The 16,937-nt window shown below is 42.2% G+C and overlaps 1 protein-coding gene across 1 annotated transcript; it reads left to right on the plus strand.

The window, feature by feature from the left end:
- Window positions 1-285: 285 nt before the first annotated feature.
- gpaa1 (glycosylphosphatidylinositol anchor attachment 1) lies at window positions 286-16,208 on the plus strand. Its single transcript, XM_017682663.2, has 13 exons — window positions 286-404; window positions 2,523-2,617; window positions 2,797-2,976; window positions 5,178-5,289; window positions 7,334-7,481; window positions 7,700-7,801; window positions 8,853-9,049; window positions 9,447-9,643; window positions 11,294-11,447; window positions 12,053-12,124; window positions 12,293-12,489; window positions 13,674-13,844; window positions 15,028-16,208. Exons 2-13 carry the CDS (start codon window positions 2,544-2,546, stop codon window positions 15,269-15,271), a joined length of 1,848 nt encoding a protein of 615 aa, XP_017538152.1. The 5' UTR covers window positions 286-404; window positions 2,523-2,543; the 3' UTR covers window positions 15,272-16,208.
- Window positions 16,209-16,937: the final 729 nt, after the last annotated feature.

Below are 16,937 nucleotides of genomic sequence, written 5' to 3' on the forward strand. Positions count from 1 at the left end.
ATATATAGAGAGAGAGAGAGAGAGAGAGAGAGAGAGGGAGGGATATATATATATATATATATATATATATATATATATATATATATATATATATATATATATATATATATATATATATATAGATAGATAGATAGATAGATAGATAGATAGCTTTCTTTTCCCTATAGCTAAGAAAAGTGGGAACTCCACCTCTACATGGTGTAACAGCGACTCTCTGAATCGCTGATCTTTAAACCATTTCCTCCATGCGACTCATTGCCAGCGCGTTGCTTGTAGATCGGCTGCGTGCGCCGGAAGCTGCTGTGCTGGTTTCCTTCCGATGACAGCGGGTGAAGATGAATGTGCCGAGTCTGTTGTTTCTCTCTTTCGCAGTTTAGCTCGCTGTTATTTCCCACACACTAAAGGTAAGAAACTCAGAGTATTCGTCTGGTGAACCGCGGCTCTTGGAGGCTCAATAAAGAGCTTCTTGTTCGAATTTTCCCGGTCCACCTTAAACGGGGCAGCCGTTTCGTTCGGCGCCTGTAACCGCAGCGCCACTTAAGGTGGACCGGGGAAATTCGAGCAGTCGAGCTGATGTTTACAGATTGAGTCCTCTAACCTGCCGGTCTCTCCGTCTTTAACACTCCCGTGTTTTGAAGTCGCGGTACCGCTGCGAGTCTGAGCCACGCTTAGCCTCGCATTCGGGTGGGGGGTCGGGGGCTCGGGGGGTCGGGGTGTGTGGAGGAGCAGCGCTCAGACTCGGCTGGGCTTTGGTTTAGTCAACCCCACACGCCTAAAACATGGTCCCTCAAGGGTTCTTTGGTTTCAATGGCTCTGTATAGAACCATGAGCAGCCGAAAAGCCCTTTGCACGATTAAAGGGTTCTTTGTATCGTGAAAGTGTTCCTCAGGTTGATGGAGAATGTGCTGCAGATGGTCCCATGTAGAACCTTTTTGAAAAAGGTTCTGTATAGCACCAGAAAGGGCTCTTCTGTTATCATAAGCTTGACATCATGACGACAGCAGAGCTCTGTTTGGGATTTATTGAATCCTTTTCAAAAGAGTTACATGTCAGTTACTCTGTCAGTCTAAAGAACCCCTTCATGAGGCAGAGAACCCTTTAATCATGGTATGTGTGTCTCTATTGTCAACCGAATGGAATGCATGCTGAAAAAAGATGGTTCTTCAAGGGTTCGTTAGTAAAGGCAGTGGTTCTGTTTAGAAACATGAGTTCCATACAGAACCATTTAATGCAGAAATGGTTCTTTGCATCTTGAAACGGTTCTTTAGATTGATGGCGGATACGTTGTATATGATTAGTTCTTCAGATTCATGGGGATTGTGCTGTTGATGGTTCCATATGGAACCTTTTAGAGAAACCGTCTTCTATTGTTACAAGCTTGACATCAGCAGAACCTTTTTTGTTGCTGTATAGAACCATTATCAAAAAGATTCTATATAGAACCATTTACAGCACGGTCTTTACCAGTCTGAAGAACCCTTTCATGATACAAAGAACAAGAGCCCTTCAATCATGCTAAGTGTTCTTTGAGTGGTCATAGTTATATAGAGAACCATTTTCTTTACTGAAGAACCTTGAAGAACCATTTTTTTAAAAAGGTGTAGCTACTCTTAACAGAATAGAATACACGCTGAAAAAAGATGGTTCTTCCATATAGAACCTTTAAATGCTTAAATGGTTCTTCGCATGGTGAAAAGGTTCTTCAGATTAATGGAGAATATGTTGTATATGATTCTATGTAGAACCTTTTTGAAAAAGGTTCTAAGTAGCACCAAAAGGGTTCTACTATTATTACGATGTCAAGCTTGTAAGAATTGAAGAACCCTTTTTGGTGCTATAGTACGGCGCCCCGCTGGTGACATCCTGCATAAATAAAAGTAATGCATGGCCACGACTTAGTAAGGCGTGGAAATAAGATAATTAAGTCGTGGCCATGACTTAGTAAAGCGTGGGAATGAGATCCTAACGCATGGCCACGACTTAGTAAGCCGTGATCGCATTCCCACTTACTAAGTCCTTACTAAGTTGTGGCCACACATTAGGATCTTGTTCCCATGCGTTAATAAGGCATGGCCGCGCATTATTTTTATTTATACAGGATGTCACCAGCAGGGCTCCGGACTTTATAGAACCACTATCAAAAACATTCTATATAGCACCATCTATAGCACAGTCAATCAGAAGGACCCTTTCAAGATACAAAGAACAAGAGCCCTTTAATTGTTCTTTAAGTGTTCTTTGATTGGTCATAGTTATATAGAGAACCGTTGTCTTCGAAAAGGTTCTATATAAAACATCTACAGCACAGTACAGCAGCAGCCAAATAGAACAGAGCTCATTTGCATATGTCAGTCTTAAAGGCACAGTAACCAAAACAGTCTGTTTAATTCTAAGAAAAATAGAAAGAAAATGTTCATATAGAAAAGAATAACGATTGTTTTTGATACGTAAACACACCTTTTAAAGGAAACTCTCTGCTCTCTGTACTAGTTAAATTGCAATGACTCTCTCCCACTTTTCAGGTGCAGTGATTGTTGAACACTATGGGTCTGTTATCTGACCCGAATCGACGGAAGGCCCTCACCAGCCTCCTCACCCGCCTCAACACACCTATATGGTAAGCAGCCACACAGCGTTATTAGTTAGGCAGTCTGCTTGGCTGTCTTTATAGATTGTCTGCTGCTTGGTTCCCTTTTTATACATCAGTTTAGGTGATGATGATAAACCTCATCTGTCCTGTCTGGTTTCATTTTGCAAATCCGTCTGTGTCTAAACGTCTGTATTTTGGACCATCAGTGTGGTGTGCTATTTGGCTGGAATTGCCTGGTTCATGGGCCTGGCGTTCGAACCTTTCACCTTGCGGACGTACATGTCTGAGAACGCCATGGGTTCCACCATGGTGGAGGAACGGTTCCCTGCCGGAGAGAGAGCCTTGGCCACCGCAAGAGAGTTTGCGGCCCATAAAAGAAAGGTTGGGTAAGTAGAACTCTTGGCACAAGTATTTGAGAAGTCTGAAGGAACACAGCATGTCCAAAAGTTTGTAGACACACACTCATCTGTGGCTACTTCTGAAAACAAGGGTTTAATAAGGAGTTTGTCACTCTTTACTGTAGTAACAGTATCTTCTTCTCTGGGAAGGCTAAGGTTGGAACATTGCTGTGAAGATTTGGTTGCATTCAGCCGCAGGAGTGTTAGTGAAGTCAAGTACTGATGATGGCTGATCAATTCTAGATTACTCAAACACATCCGAAAGGTACTGGATAGAGATTCATGACTCCAGAGAACACAGTTGTACTACTCCGCTGTCTAATGCTGGGGAGATTTATACCGCCTTAGTCGATGCTTGGTATTGGACATGGTGACCTTAAGCTCATGCACAGCTGCTCCAGAGTGACCCATTCTATTCTTCAGTGTTTTTGTAGGGAAATTATTCAAGCTTAAAGCTCTGCACATTAAAGTAGCAGAATGAACTAATCAGAAGGGGGTTCTGGATGCTTTTGGACGTATAAAACGTGTTTACATCTTGCATTAACTTGTGTTTTATGTCGTGGGTTGCTGTCAGATAAAGCACTGTAGAGAAACTTACAGACTCAGATTTCTTTACACTGGTGGTGATGAGAACCAGAAGTCATGATACCTGCAACACAGACATAGAAATTTTATTTACTATCTAAATTTACCAGTGAATAGATTTAAAAAATATGTAATAAAAAATGTATTAGTCCTCAAAACTGATATAAAACAATGTCTCATGCATCAGGCAGCATATTCTTTTTTATTTTCATGTAATAACTTTGTGACCAAGCTGTTGTAGGCTTAAACTCTTTAGACATCTGGTTCCTATCACCGTCACTGTGAACAATATGAACAGTTTTATTCAGTTTCTCCAGAATGAAACATTTCACATCAGACTAGTCTTCTGTATTGCGCTCTATCATTTGCCATCGATTTAAGTTCTCTACTTATCAGCGTTGCGCTGTCTGAGGCTGTAACAAATCTGCTGGAGGTTAATGAAGGCGAGGCCAGTGAAGACTGTGTGGCTCTTGCTGATACTGACCTCCTACAACAAAGACAGCAGGGAGAAACAGGCAGCATTATAGACATCTGTGGCCTGCACTGCTCCTGCTCACACGCACACTTACTGCTATTCTTAACATGTACACACACTACTGTAGCCTCACTGTAAGAACAGGGTCTGATTCAGCTTCAGCTAAAGAGATTTTACACTGCTGTCTGTCTGCTTTCTAAAGATTACTGTGGATCTCTCGGCTCCTTTCAGTGGCTCCATTCAGGCTTGTAGCTCAGCATAGTGGTCAATTAAAATAGGAAGGTCTGTGGTTCTTCTGGTGCTGGTTACACTTTGGGTAATAAACATTTGTTATTGCAATAATTAATGTTATTTATTAGGGATACACCGACATGTCCATAATATGGGAATTGTGGACTTATATACACTATATAGCCATGATGGGAACATCTGTCCATCACAACTGCATACACTTGTTGGACATCCCATTCCAAAACCATGGACATTAACATTGAGTTAGCCTCCCTTTGCAACTGTAACAGCCTCCATTCTCCTGGGAGGGCTTTCCACAAGAATCTGCATTACTTTGTTTGCAGCTTAATGATTTTATTGTGCAGGAATTTTTGAAAGATTGGTGGAGTTTCCCTTTAGCAAGAGGATGCAGGAGCGAACATATCACACCAATCCTGGCTCATCATTTACTGTTTATTGTGTTGATGTTATTTTATCAAATTCTTGCTCATTTTATTTTCTTGTATGATTTTTTAAAATGTATTATTTGTTTTTATTTAAAATGTAGGTCACTTTTTTTGTCTTCTGACCCTCTGTGAAGTACTTTGAACTGCATTATGAAAGTACGAAAGGTGCTATACAAATAGATCTTACTAGTAAGCTTATTATAAACGTGGTTTGAGTGATCTAACTGTAATCCGGTCACGATGTGTCCTCCTTTACATGCAGTCAAATGAAATCTGAACAAGATCCGGTTACTGAAAAACGGCCATAGTTGGAGAAGAGTCAAAGAGAAAACTCAGCACTTCTTTTCTTCATGTTTCAAATGCTGACTTAATCTGTGAATGTCGCAGTGACTTCATTCTTTATCATCGCCCTCTCTCTCTCGCCCTCTCTTCCACTCTGTCACTGCCTGCAGGGGAATGCCAGTAGAGTGGCTGGTGAAGACTATGCAGGCCAGAGGGTTGGAAGTGTTCACCCAAAGCTTCACCCGCACTCTACCCTTTCCTGATGAGAACAAGGAGCGATATGTGAGTCTGACCACTGAGATGCAAATTACAGTTTTGTTTTGACTCTCTAAGTGGAAATGAGCTGAAACATCCTCTACAGCAGACAATGTTATGCACATTGTTGTGCTTTGTCTCATCTATCACATCTGATTCAGCTCACTCATTCATTCATTCATTGACTCAACAAGCTCCTTGTGGCTTCAGTCAAGTGTGTAGAGTCAGAAAAATGTGCATATTTTAATGCAAAGTTACTGTTAAGTTATATGTTTTTAATCCCACAAACGGGGAAATTCCACCTCCGCATTTAACCCATCCGTGAAGTGAAACACCACATACACACTAGGGGGCAGTGAGCACACTTGCCCGGAGCGGTGGGCAGCCCTATCCACGGCGCCCTGGGAGCAGTTGGGGGTTAGGTGTCTTGCTCAAGGACACCTCAGTCATGGACTGTCGGCACTGGGGATCTAACCGGCAACCTTCCGGTCACAGGGCCAGTTCCCTAACCTCCAGCCCACAACTGCCCCCATGTTATGAGCACATTGGAAAATAATTCAACAAAAAAATGTGCCCTGTGCAAATGTTATGGGACATTCTATAGTTTTGAGATTTTTTTCCCCTTAAAAATTTATAATAAATTCACTGAGGTGTATGCAAACTAATTCAGAGTAGATGTATGTGAAATGCAACGTACCAACTTAGATTTTCTTTTCCAGTGGTTGTAATAGGAACCACAATGCAGACTGCCATTTTATTTACTGTGCAAAGCCACCAGTGAACCTACAAATATGTTCTGGAATAAAGTAAAATCTGAAAAAATAAATTTTGCGAAACACACTGCATGCACCTCTTGGCCATGAATGTGTTTTAAAATACATTTGTTTTCTGTAGAGGAACTTATTTCACTTAGAAAATCAAATCATATCATTTGACCGGGGGTGTTCAAACTTTTGCAAACAACTGTACATGCACACACAGTCTTGTGTATCATGCTTTGTCATTGGTCATTGATTTAAGTTCTCTACTTATCAGCGTTACGCTGTCTGAGGCTGTAACAAATCTGCTGGAGGTTAATGAAGGCGAGGCCAGTGAAGACTGTGTGGCTCTTGCTGATACTGACCTCCTACAACAAAGACAGCAGGGAGAAACAGGCAGCATTATAGACATCTGTGGCCTGCACTGCTCCTGCTCACACGCATGTCATTACATTAACAGCTACTAGTGCTGCTCTGAAGGCAACCCACCGCGTCTGCAGTGACCGCAGAGGAGGGTAAAGTTCAGCTCCTCACTGCTGGGCTTTAGTTACATTTAGGGCATCATGTGCTTTCGAAGAGGGAATATAAGACAACTATTTATTATTACCCACCTCTAATTCTTTGGTGATACGAAGCTGAAGTCAGCTATTTGCCAGCTGCTTGTTTGAATTTTCCCATTCCACCTTAAATGGAGCAGCGGTTACATTCTGGCTCTTCAGGCGTCCGAACTGCTCGACTATTTAAGGTGGATCGGGAAAGTTAGCTACTGAAACATTAGCATGCTATATTTATATTTATATATTTATATATTTATTTTTTATGCTTGTTATGAAGAAAACGACCACAATACAATGAAGCAACATTAAACTAAAGACAATATAATGGTTATAGTCATTTTTTACCATTTGTTTTTGTTTTTTTGTGGGTTTCTTTGATCTCTTGTTCAGCCATCTTGCCGATTTTTCTTTTTTTTTTTCTGATAAAACTCTGGAGTCTGAAAAACCTCCGTTTGGAGGGCCACATAGCCCTAACACCACTCTACCCCTCTGTCTCAATGAAAATTGGGACACCCTACCCCTTGTCATGAACGTGGAAAATGGAGGGCTAAGGGCTAAGTGATGGGAGCGAGGGGTGAAATGGGACTGAACCTAACTGCTTTTCTTAACATGCACGCGCACTGCTGTAGCCTCACTGTAAGGACAGAGTCTGATTCAGCTTCAGCTAGAGAGATTCTACACTGCTATCTGTCTGCAAGTTGTCAGGTATGGAAAAAGCTCACCTCATGCTGCATTTCTCAACTTTTCCCCCCTCAGATGGTTCGAGGCACTAACATTTATGGGATCTTGCGTGCTCCTCGAGCTCCACGAACAGAAGCTTTGGTGCTCAGTGCTCCCTGCAGTCCTGACAACAGCAACAATCAGGCAGTGGGCCTGCTGCTGGGTCTGGCCCAGTATTTTAGAAGTAAGATGTTTTGTAAGCTGCACACACTTAGTTGTTAGGATTCAGCATTTGTAGAGAGTGTCAACCACTCTCCGTTGTCTCAATTGTGGTGCACATCACTTTCATTTAGATTTTCCTTCTGCTCAAATGTAACTCAAATACATACAATTACATCCCCTACTAGGACAAATAGGACATTTTAGTAGCACATTACACTTAATGTCCTCTTTCAATCCCAGGTCAGATTTACTGGGCAAAAGACATCATATTCTTGGTGAACGAGCATGATCTCATTGGCATGCAGGCCTGGTTGGAGGGATACCATCATACCAACATCACTGGTGAGTACCTGTTCGATCCAATTTGATGTAAAACGAAACATCTGGATGTTTTAAAGGAACAGTTTGGCCAAACATTCTTTTTAGTCATATCATAACATTATAACTGAGTGCAGTTTACATTATTCTAAGACCTTCATCTGTTTTTGTAGAGGACATGAGTGAATATACACTGAGTAGCCGCTTCATTAAGTATTTACTCAGCTCCACTGGGCTCCACTTACCATGTTGATGTACTTTGTAGTTCTACAGACTGTAGTCCATCTGTTCCTCTGCATACTTTGTTAGTATGAGTTTTTAAACACTGTGCCCACTCACTGTCCGCTCTATTAGACACTCCTACTTTGTCATTCCACCTTGTAGATGTAAAGTCAGAGACGATAGCTCATCTGCTGGTGCACAGTTTGTGTTAGTCATCCTCTAGTCCTTCATCGGTGGTCATAGGACGCTGCCCACAGGACGCTGTTGGCTGGGTGTTTTTGTTTGGTGGACTATTCTCAGTCCAGCAGTGACACTGAGCTGTCTGATCCACTCAGACCAGCGCAACACACAGAAACACACCACCACCATGCCAGTGTCACTGCGGTGCTGAGGATGATTCACCACCTGAATACTACCTGCTCTGTGGTGGTCCTGTGGGGGTCCTGATCATTGAAGATCAAAGTGAAAGGTGGCATTTTGGAATCAGAAAATGCTTGCTAGTGGATTGAACATCACTGAAAGCTGAGAGTTTTGTGAAACAGGTATTTCGTTGCTGTACAAGCAACATGTACGTGTGTGTGTGTGTGTGTATACTCTATATATATATATATATATTACACACGCACACACACACACACACACACACACACACACACACACACACACATATACATATATATCTGATCACATATCTGGAAATGTAGGTGGTGCAGTTATTACTGTTTTTCCCCCTATGCTTCTGTTACTTTTAAATTCTTCATAATGATTTCCACAGTGATTCTTTATATAATGCAGCGTGTAGATGTGGAGTTTGACTGCACATCACTTAGTGGCTTCTTTTCTCATCACTCAGGAATGGACTACACGCCTCTGCAAGGCCGCGCTGGCTCCATCCAGGCTGCACTCTCACTGGAGCTCAGCAGTGATGTCATCACCAGTTTGGACCTGGTTCTGGAAGGTCTCAATGGACAGCTCCCAAACCTGGACTTGGCCAACCTCTTCCATGCCTTTTGCCAGAAGATAGGAGTGCTCTGCACCATTCAGGGGAAGGTAGGGCAAGAATAACATTGACGTTATGGTTATCATTATCCTGCTGTTGAAAGTTAGTTTTGCGTAGGGTTTGTATGTGAATATTAAGTATGCAGGACTTTTGTAATGTAGGTACATTTCATAGCTTTATATGGACAATTCTAACTTTATATTGGGAGGTGGCTGTCTCAACCAGATTTAGATTTATCAGGAGTTAAACTTCTATCACCTTTAGAGGACAATTCAAAATCTGAACATTTTGCATTTTAGTCTGTCATGTACGTGCTCATCTGAGGCATTTTCATATAAAAGACTGTTGAATATTCAAGAAGTGACCTGGTTAAATCCCAGAATACGTAATTTCTTAATTTGGCCTGACATGCTTGTTCTTTCTTATGACTCTTGTGGCCCCTCTCAGCTCCAGAGGGGTGATTGGGACACTGCAGAGGGCTACACCCATGCTGTCCAGACCATGATGTTGATGGTTCTGAAGCAGGCGAGCGGGCGGCCCTGGGGTGACCACGGTCTCTTCCTCCGCTACCACATTGAGGCTGCATCAGTCCGCGGCATCAACAGCTTCAGACAGTACAAGACTGACGCCACCACTATCGGCAGGTATGCGGGGTTTCCGTGATCATTGTTTAACGTACACCAAAGTTTCTTTAGCATTTCTTCCATTTTTAGATTAATAGAAATATGGAGTACGTTCCTGGTAGCCCAGGATGTTTCTTTGTGCTAAATATGTATGTGCAGTATCTCACAAAAGTGTGTACACCCCTCACATTTCTGCAAATATTTTATTATATCTTTTCATGGGACGACACTATAGAAATGAAACTTGGATATAGCTTAAAACAGTGTAGAGCTTATATAGCAGTGTAGATTTACCTCACAGTGAACATGTCCAAATTGTGCCAGTTGTGTTGTTGCCCCTCCCTGGTGTCGTGTGACTCGTTAAGAGTTACAAGGTTCCGGGTGTGAACGGGGAGCAGGCCTGTTAAATTTGATGTTTTTGGTACAATTTGCTCATATTGGCCACTTGATATTCAACATGACACCTCATGGCAAAGAACTCTCTGAGGATGTGAGAAATAGAATTGTTGCTCTCCACAAAGATGGCCTAGGCTATAAGATTGCTAACACCCTGAAACTGAGCTATAGCACAGTGGCCGAGGTCATACAGCGGTTTTCCCAGGACAGGTTCCACTTGGAACAGGCCTCACCAGGGTCGACCAAAGAAGTTGAGTCCACGTGTTCAGCAGCATATCCAGAGGTTGGCTTCAAAAATTAGACGCATGAGTGCTGCAAGCATTGCTGCAGAGGTTGAAGAAGTGGGAGGTCAGCCTGTCAGTGCTCAGACCATAAGCATTCCGTCAAAGAAGGAATCCTCTTCTGAAGCTGACGCACAAGAAAGCCCGGAAACAGTCTGCTGAAGACAAGCAGTCCGAGAACATGGATTACTGGAACCATGTCCTGTGGTCTGACAAGACGAAGATAAACTTGTTTGGCTCAGAGGGTGTCCAGCATGTGTGGTGGCAGCCTGGTGAGGAGAACCAACACAACTGTCTTGCCTACAGTCAAGCATGGTGGTGGTAGCATCATGGTCTGGAGCTGCATGAGTGCTGCCGGCACTGGGGAGCTGCAGTTCATTGAGGCAAACGTGAATTCCAACATGTACCGTGCCATTCTGAAGCAGAGCATGATCCTCTCCCTTCGGAAACTGCCGCATTGTAGTTTTCCAACTCCATAACGACAGCAAACACATCTCCAAGATGACAACTGCCTTGGTGAAGGTAAAAATGATGGAAAGGAGGAGGAGCGCAAGGTGTCCAACATCCACCAGCTCCGTGATGTCATCAATGTAGGAGTGGAAGAGGCTTCCAGTAGCAGCCTGTGCAGCTCTGGTGAATTCCATGCCCAAGAGGGTTAAAGCAGTGCTAGATAATAATGGTGGTCGCAAAATATTGACAGACTGAGCACAATTTGGACATGGTCACTGTGAGGTGTATTCATTTGTGTTTCCAGCTATTTAGACATTAAGTTTCATTTCTATAGTATTATTCCATGAAAATATATAATAAAATATTTGCAGAAATGTGACTGGTGTACTCACTTTTGTGAGATACTGCAGTTTTTAGAAACTCGTGCAGTTGTGGTTGTAGAGTAATGGAGTGTATTTAGTAATTAATCAGAGTCGTGTCTGCATGTTGACGTGTTAAGCATGGTTTGTTAAAACAATTTTTGTTCTCCCTTCAACTGTCTTAGGTTGTTGGAGGGAATGTTCCGGAAGTTGAATAATCTTCTGGAGAGGCTTCATCAGTCCTACTTCTTCTACCTGATGCCTTCTCTCACTCACTTTGTCTCCATTGGCTACTACATGCCTGCCTTTGGCCTGCTGGCCACCATCCTGCTGCTGCGAGTATCCTCACCTTCCCTGTTCCATGCACTTTACTTGCATTTCATTTTATTTCAAGTCATCTTATTTACACAGCACATTTAACAGGACAAGTGCTGGCCGAAGTGCTGTCCTATTCGATGAAGTCATTTCAGGCCGAAGTAAAATGAAATACTCATTAAACTGAAATGAATAAAACAATAATGGCGGTAAAAGACAAAATGGGAGAATCAGTACTGTAGCCTTTAAGACACACATGCCCAGGAAAAGGCTTTTTAAAATTGGATTTAAAATGTCTGTTGTGGGAGATGACTATTTTCCAAAAGTGAAATCCATTCCATAATCTTGGAACTACAGCAGAAAGAGCCCAGTTGCCTTTAAACCTCATTTGAGTCTGCAAAATAGTTAAAAGCAGTGGGTTAGAAGATCTCAATGCTACAGAGGTAGAATGTACCCCAGAGCAAAATATCTTTGCATCATTTCAGAAAAGCTGCCAAATGGTTGACATGAAAACAGTTTTCCCTGGAAAGGAAAAAAAAAAAAACCCACAAAATTTGTGTTGAAATTTCCCATCTTTATCCTGGTGGTTTTACTGAGAATGTCTTTTATAGTCCTTAACCCCAGTACAGGCATTGGACCTATGGGTGCAGCTGGGGACTCCAGCCCAAGTAACCGAGGATGGAGCTGGCGAGGTGGAACCGGTCAGTATAAACAACCAGGGCTCATTTAAAATGACCATTCTGTTTAATATCTCTCAATGACATTCAAATGATCTATGTTTAATAATTTTATAAGAAAATAAAGTGTTATTTATTTTCAGCTACTACAAATCCTTTCTTTCCCCCTCTGTCCTCGTTCCCTCCTTCAAGCCGTCGAGTCCAGGGGTTCTGTCCGTGCTGACCCCAGTGGTGATCAGTCACTTGACGGGCGTGGCTCTGTACACACTGCCGGTTCTGTCTCAGGAGACAGCGGTAGAGCATTTCCCCGTGTCTGAAACAGAGGCTGTAGTTCTCACTGCGATTGCCATCTACACTGCAGGCCTGGCACTGCCCCACAATACCCACAGGTAGTGTATGCACACATTAATACATAAAACTGAAACCTGCTCAATGTCTGCTACCCGAGCCAGACAGGGAATGACAGTATATCGGGTTTTAGGTTGGGTCCAGGGTGATTATACAAAAACAACTTTGGGCTTGGCATTGCTTAATGTAATCATTTTTATGTAGTAGATTTTGTTTTTATTTATAGAAATATGACAAATGTTTGTGCAATTTCTGTCGTGCTGAGCTCTCTCTCTCTCTCTCTCTCTCTCTCTCTCTCTCTCTCTCTCACTCTCACTCTCTCTCTCTCTCTCTCTCTCTCTCTCTCTCTCTCTCTCTCTCTCTCTCACACTCTCACTCTCACTCTCTCTCTCTCTCTCTCTCTCTCTCTCTCTCTCTCTCTCACTCTCACTCTCACTCTCACTCTCTCTCTCTCTCTCTCTCTCTCTCTCTCTCTCTCTCTCTCTCTCTCTCTCTCTCTCTCCCCGCTCTCTCTCGGGGGGGCATTTACAGGACTACTTCACTAAGAAATTACTGATTATGCTATGACAGCTGTATCTGGCTACACAAACATGGCTAGACAACTCTGTGCCAGCATATTTTAAATGTTTATATTCTATTTTATATTTTAAATATTTTAAATGACCTCAGATGTAGTAAAAAAAAGCAAGTAATCTAGGCTACTTGTTGAAGTATAAAATATCTAAACAATCTATTTACCAAGTTAAGACATGTTGAAATATAGTCACTTCCATGACTGTGAAAATCACAGAACGACCATGTTCATTGTTTGTATTGCAAATCTGTTAAGGGCCCTTAACAGAAAAGACTGGATACCCCAGGTCTTTGTGTACGACAAAACCTAGCTAATGGTCTTGCCTAACCTTGCTAACTGTTCAAATAAAAAGCACACTAGTCATAAACAGTGTAGAGCTTATTGTGAGCTATGATTGCAAGACTATTGGCACGACATCTCTTCAGTAACATAGCTGTTCTGCAGTGAGAGCAGATTTGGATTTAAAGTTAGCAGTACCTGTCGGGCTGGGTTGGATCAGTTCTCAGAAAAGTCTGATTCGGACTTCAGTTTCAAGCTCATGTAGACTTCTGGTGTACGTGCATAGGCAGCAGTACATACAGAATGAAATTAAAATGAGCTTTTTAATATTTCTCATGTTCCTCTTTCTCTCTTTCACAACGGCAATTTCAGGTTTATCTCTGGGGAAGGAACGGAGCAGGGCTGGAGGGTGCTGAAGCTGGTGGCTCTGCTGTACTTGGCTGTGCTGCTGGGCTGCACTGCTCTCATCAACTTCTCCCTGGGCTTCATCTTAGCCATCACGCTGGTGCCTGCGGCCGCCTGCGTCACACCACACATGCCCAAGTAAATTAACAAATATTTACATACACTGCAATAAATTAAGTTGTTAATGGTGATTTAAAGTTCCCACTTTTATGCTTTGCTTGAATTGCTTGGGTTAGCACCTTAGAAGGGCAGAAGTCATCAGCTAGGATCATTACCACAATCTCCTCAGTAATAGCCTCAAGAGTTTCTGATGTGTGGACTGTGGGAGGATTTCAGTCTGTAAAAGCATTGTATTCAGCCCATGAATTCCAATTATGCTGCTATAGCTTATAGGTGGGAAAATCCTGGCTTAGAGGTTATTTTCCTGCTGCCTTTATTTCCAGCCTTGTTTTGCCCTGTAAAATGCCTGGTTCAACTCATCAGTCAAGAATGAGAAGAAGAAACACTGTAGCTGCGTTCCAAAGCTTAGGCTGCAGCTGAGGTAGTGCGGTCCTTGGTAGAACTGTCCTATGAAGACACCTAATTAATAGCCTATTGGTCACACAAATGGAACAGTCCTAACAAGGCTGCGTAGTGATGCCACCAGAAAGGTCTCACCTCTTGCAATTACAGCACAAAACTGAGGGAACTGGTGTCGTACGATAAACTACATAAATACTACATATATACAAATACTACAAAATAAAATATATATGGATGATATACAATATGTGGATGAGTGCTTGAATTAATCAGTCGTTTTACACTTAATAAGGTAACAAAGACAAATTCGTGAACAACTTCCATTTAAAACAGGCTCTGCTCCAACGGCTTTGTTGTCCGTCGTTTTCGTGGTTCTGTTTTTTCCTTCATGTTGTTCGTGTGCAGAGAACAGTGGGTAACCGAAGGCCTGGAAGGATACATCTGTTGTGTCCTTGAAATCAATCAGAATGTAGGCTGCATTTCTAGGCTGTATATGAGGGGTCCTTCACTTTGGAACGGCCTGCTATGATGCAGTGGCCGAGAAATGCAGCCTAGACTTTGGAATGCAGCTTATAATGTGCAGAGCTGTAGCCCTGCAGAACAGGAATAGCCCATCCACTGGTATTACTCACCCGGTAGCTTGTTTTCCATTCAAATGTTTTGTTTTAAGCAAATATTTGAAAATTTGGTAAAAAATAAATAAGGTTTCTATCAACTGTGGTTAGGCACAAATTCCCGAAGATGGTGTGAGACAATTTCCATATTGGCCGCTGCTCACCTGAGCTTCTCTGTTTCTCAGGGCTCTGACTGCTTTGGCGATGGTGCTGCTCAGTCCTGGCTGCACCCTCCTCTACTGCGTCTTCATCTTCCAGGAGCTACAGGAAGCACCCGTCACGCTGCCGGAGGGCTGGATGCTCTTCCTGTCCGTCATCTCACAGGGCATCCTGGACCACTCCCTCTACGGTTCACTGGTCTACCCCTTGTTGGCTCTGCTGATTTATCCCTGCTGGCTGTTGCTCTGGAACATTCTATTCTGGAAGTAAAGGGGTTTAAACCCATGAACAGACTGATCCTGGGTCAGCTCCGCTCTGGACCAGCCCTCTCCCCCTACACCAGTGCCACCATGTGCCAGCTAGAAAGAAGGATCTTAGAAAAAGTAAGCAAGATGCAGCTTGGGAGAGGGGGAGGGGCTTAAACATGGACTGGGTGTGGCCAGGAATATGGCAGGGTGGTGTTAACCCTTGCAGATAATTGGAAAAAGGAATTGGGCAAAAAGGGGATCGTGGAGGAGGGCACTTCATTTTGTTTTCATATTTCTTTTGGTTACAGAATGATATATTTTAAGGTTGACACCTGTTTAGACTTTTCTAAATAGAAATGTCATCTTTTTGACACTGGAAAGTAGCTTAAGTATGATTTTGAAATGCGGTATTTAGCTCTGCAAGTACCAGATACGTGTGAATAGGTGAGCTGAGTACAGATACTGCAGAACTACCCTGATGGTTTTGTGAGTGAAAAGAACGGGTTTGTGTGTATATATCCATAATCCACCGGGTAGCTAATAGATTGGGTACTTCACTAAATTATTAATATTAATGTGAATGTTCAGGAAAAAGAACTTGCTGGCTGGGTGAACTGGAGAGACTGAGGAAGAGCATTATGAAACCAGACACGCATGGCACAGTGTTTGCTTTCTGTAGTCTTTATTGGAGAATTTTGGCTCTGTGCATTTTACTTTATCTAAATGTCTTTTTGTTATGACCTGAAAGTGCCAATTAATGAAGATATGCTGTCCTCTCAGAACATCTTCCTCATACTGAACATCGTTCAGCTCACCCTTGAAACCCTGAATCGACTGTATTTGATAATTTTATTATCATTTGTTTTGTTCTTATTAATATCCTGTCAAATCCCCTTTAAACAGTAATACATGGCAACTCCCCTTTATACATGAATAAATTACACAGGACATAAAAGCTTGCCTGTCTGAAAGTCCCCTTTATCATATACAGTCACGCGTAGGATTTTAAAGCCTATGTTTTAGAATATCTCCATGATTTAGAGGAAATGATTTTGCTTGAATATCCTAGGAACCTTAAAGGGGAATTCCACTGATTTTTCTGATTTTCTACATCACAGAGTCACTCAGTGGTTTAATGTGAAACTTAAAGATTTCTTTGTAGTGGTGCTGATGGAAACCAGGGATCACAACATCAACATCACAAAGATAGTTAAAAATACCAGTGAACCTACACTTTTATATGTAATGCTGATGATGGTGACATAGTAGTATATCAGAAAAAATGTTTTGTTTGAGGACTATTGTGCCATATAATGAGTGCAAGTACCTATTCAATGAATGGTTTCTATGCCAAAATATGTTATCTCTGGCATCAGACCATTTCATGTAATAACACTCTGTGAGGGAGCTTTTGGAGAGACATTAACTTGCCAGGTTCCTATCAACATCACTGTGAAAACCTACCTTGGTAGGCTTCTCTAGAACTGAGCACTTCACATCAAACTACTCTGAATGACCGTGTTTACATCTTAACCATTTAGTTACACAAACATTTTGAGCTATCAGTGGAATTCCCCTTTAACATAGAAAGGGTTACATCACATGCACAAAAGTTTGAGGACATCCCTTGTAATTAATTTAGCTCTGTGTTTTCCAACCCTGGTCAACATACAGGCGTAAAGCTGTTA

Source organism: Pygocentrus nattereri, chromosome 2 (assembly GCF_015220715.1).
Source record: "Pygocentrus nattereri isolate fPygNat1 chromosome 2, fPygNat1.pri, whole genome shotgun sequence".
Classification (NCBI taxonomy): Eukaryota; Metazoa; Chordata; class Actinopteri; order Characiformes; family Serrasalmidae; genus Pygocentrus; species Pygocentrus nattereri.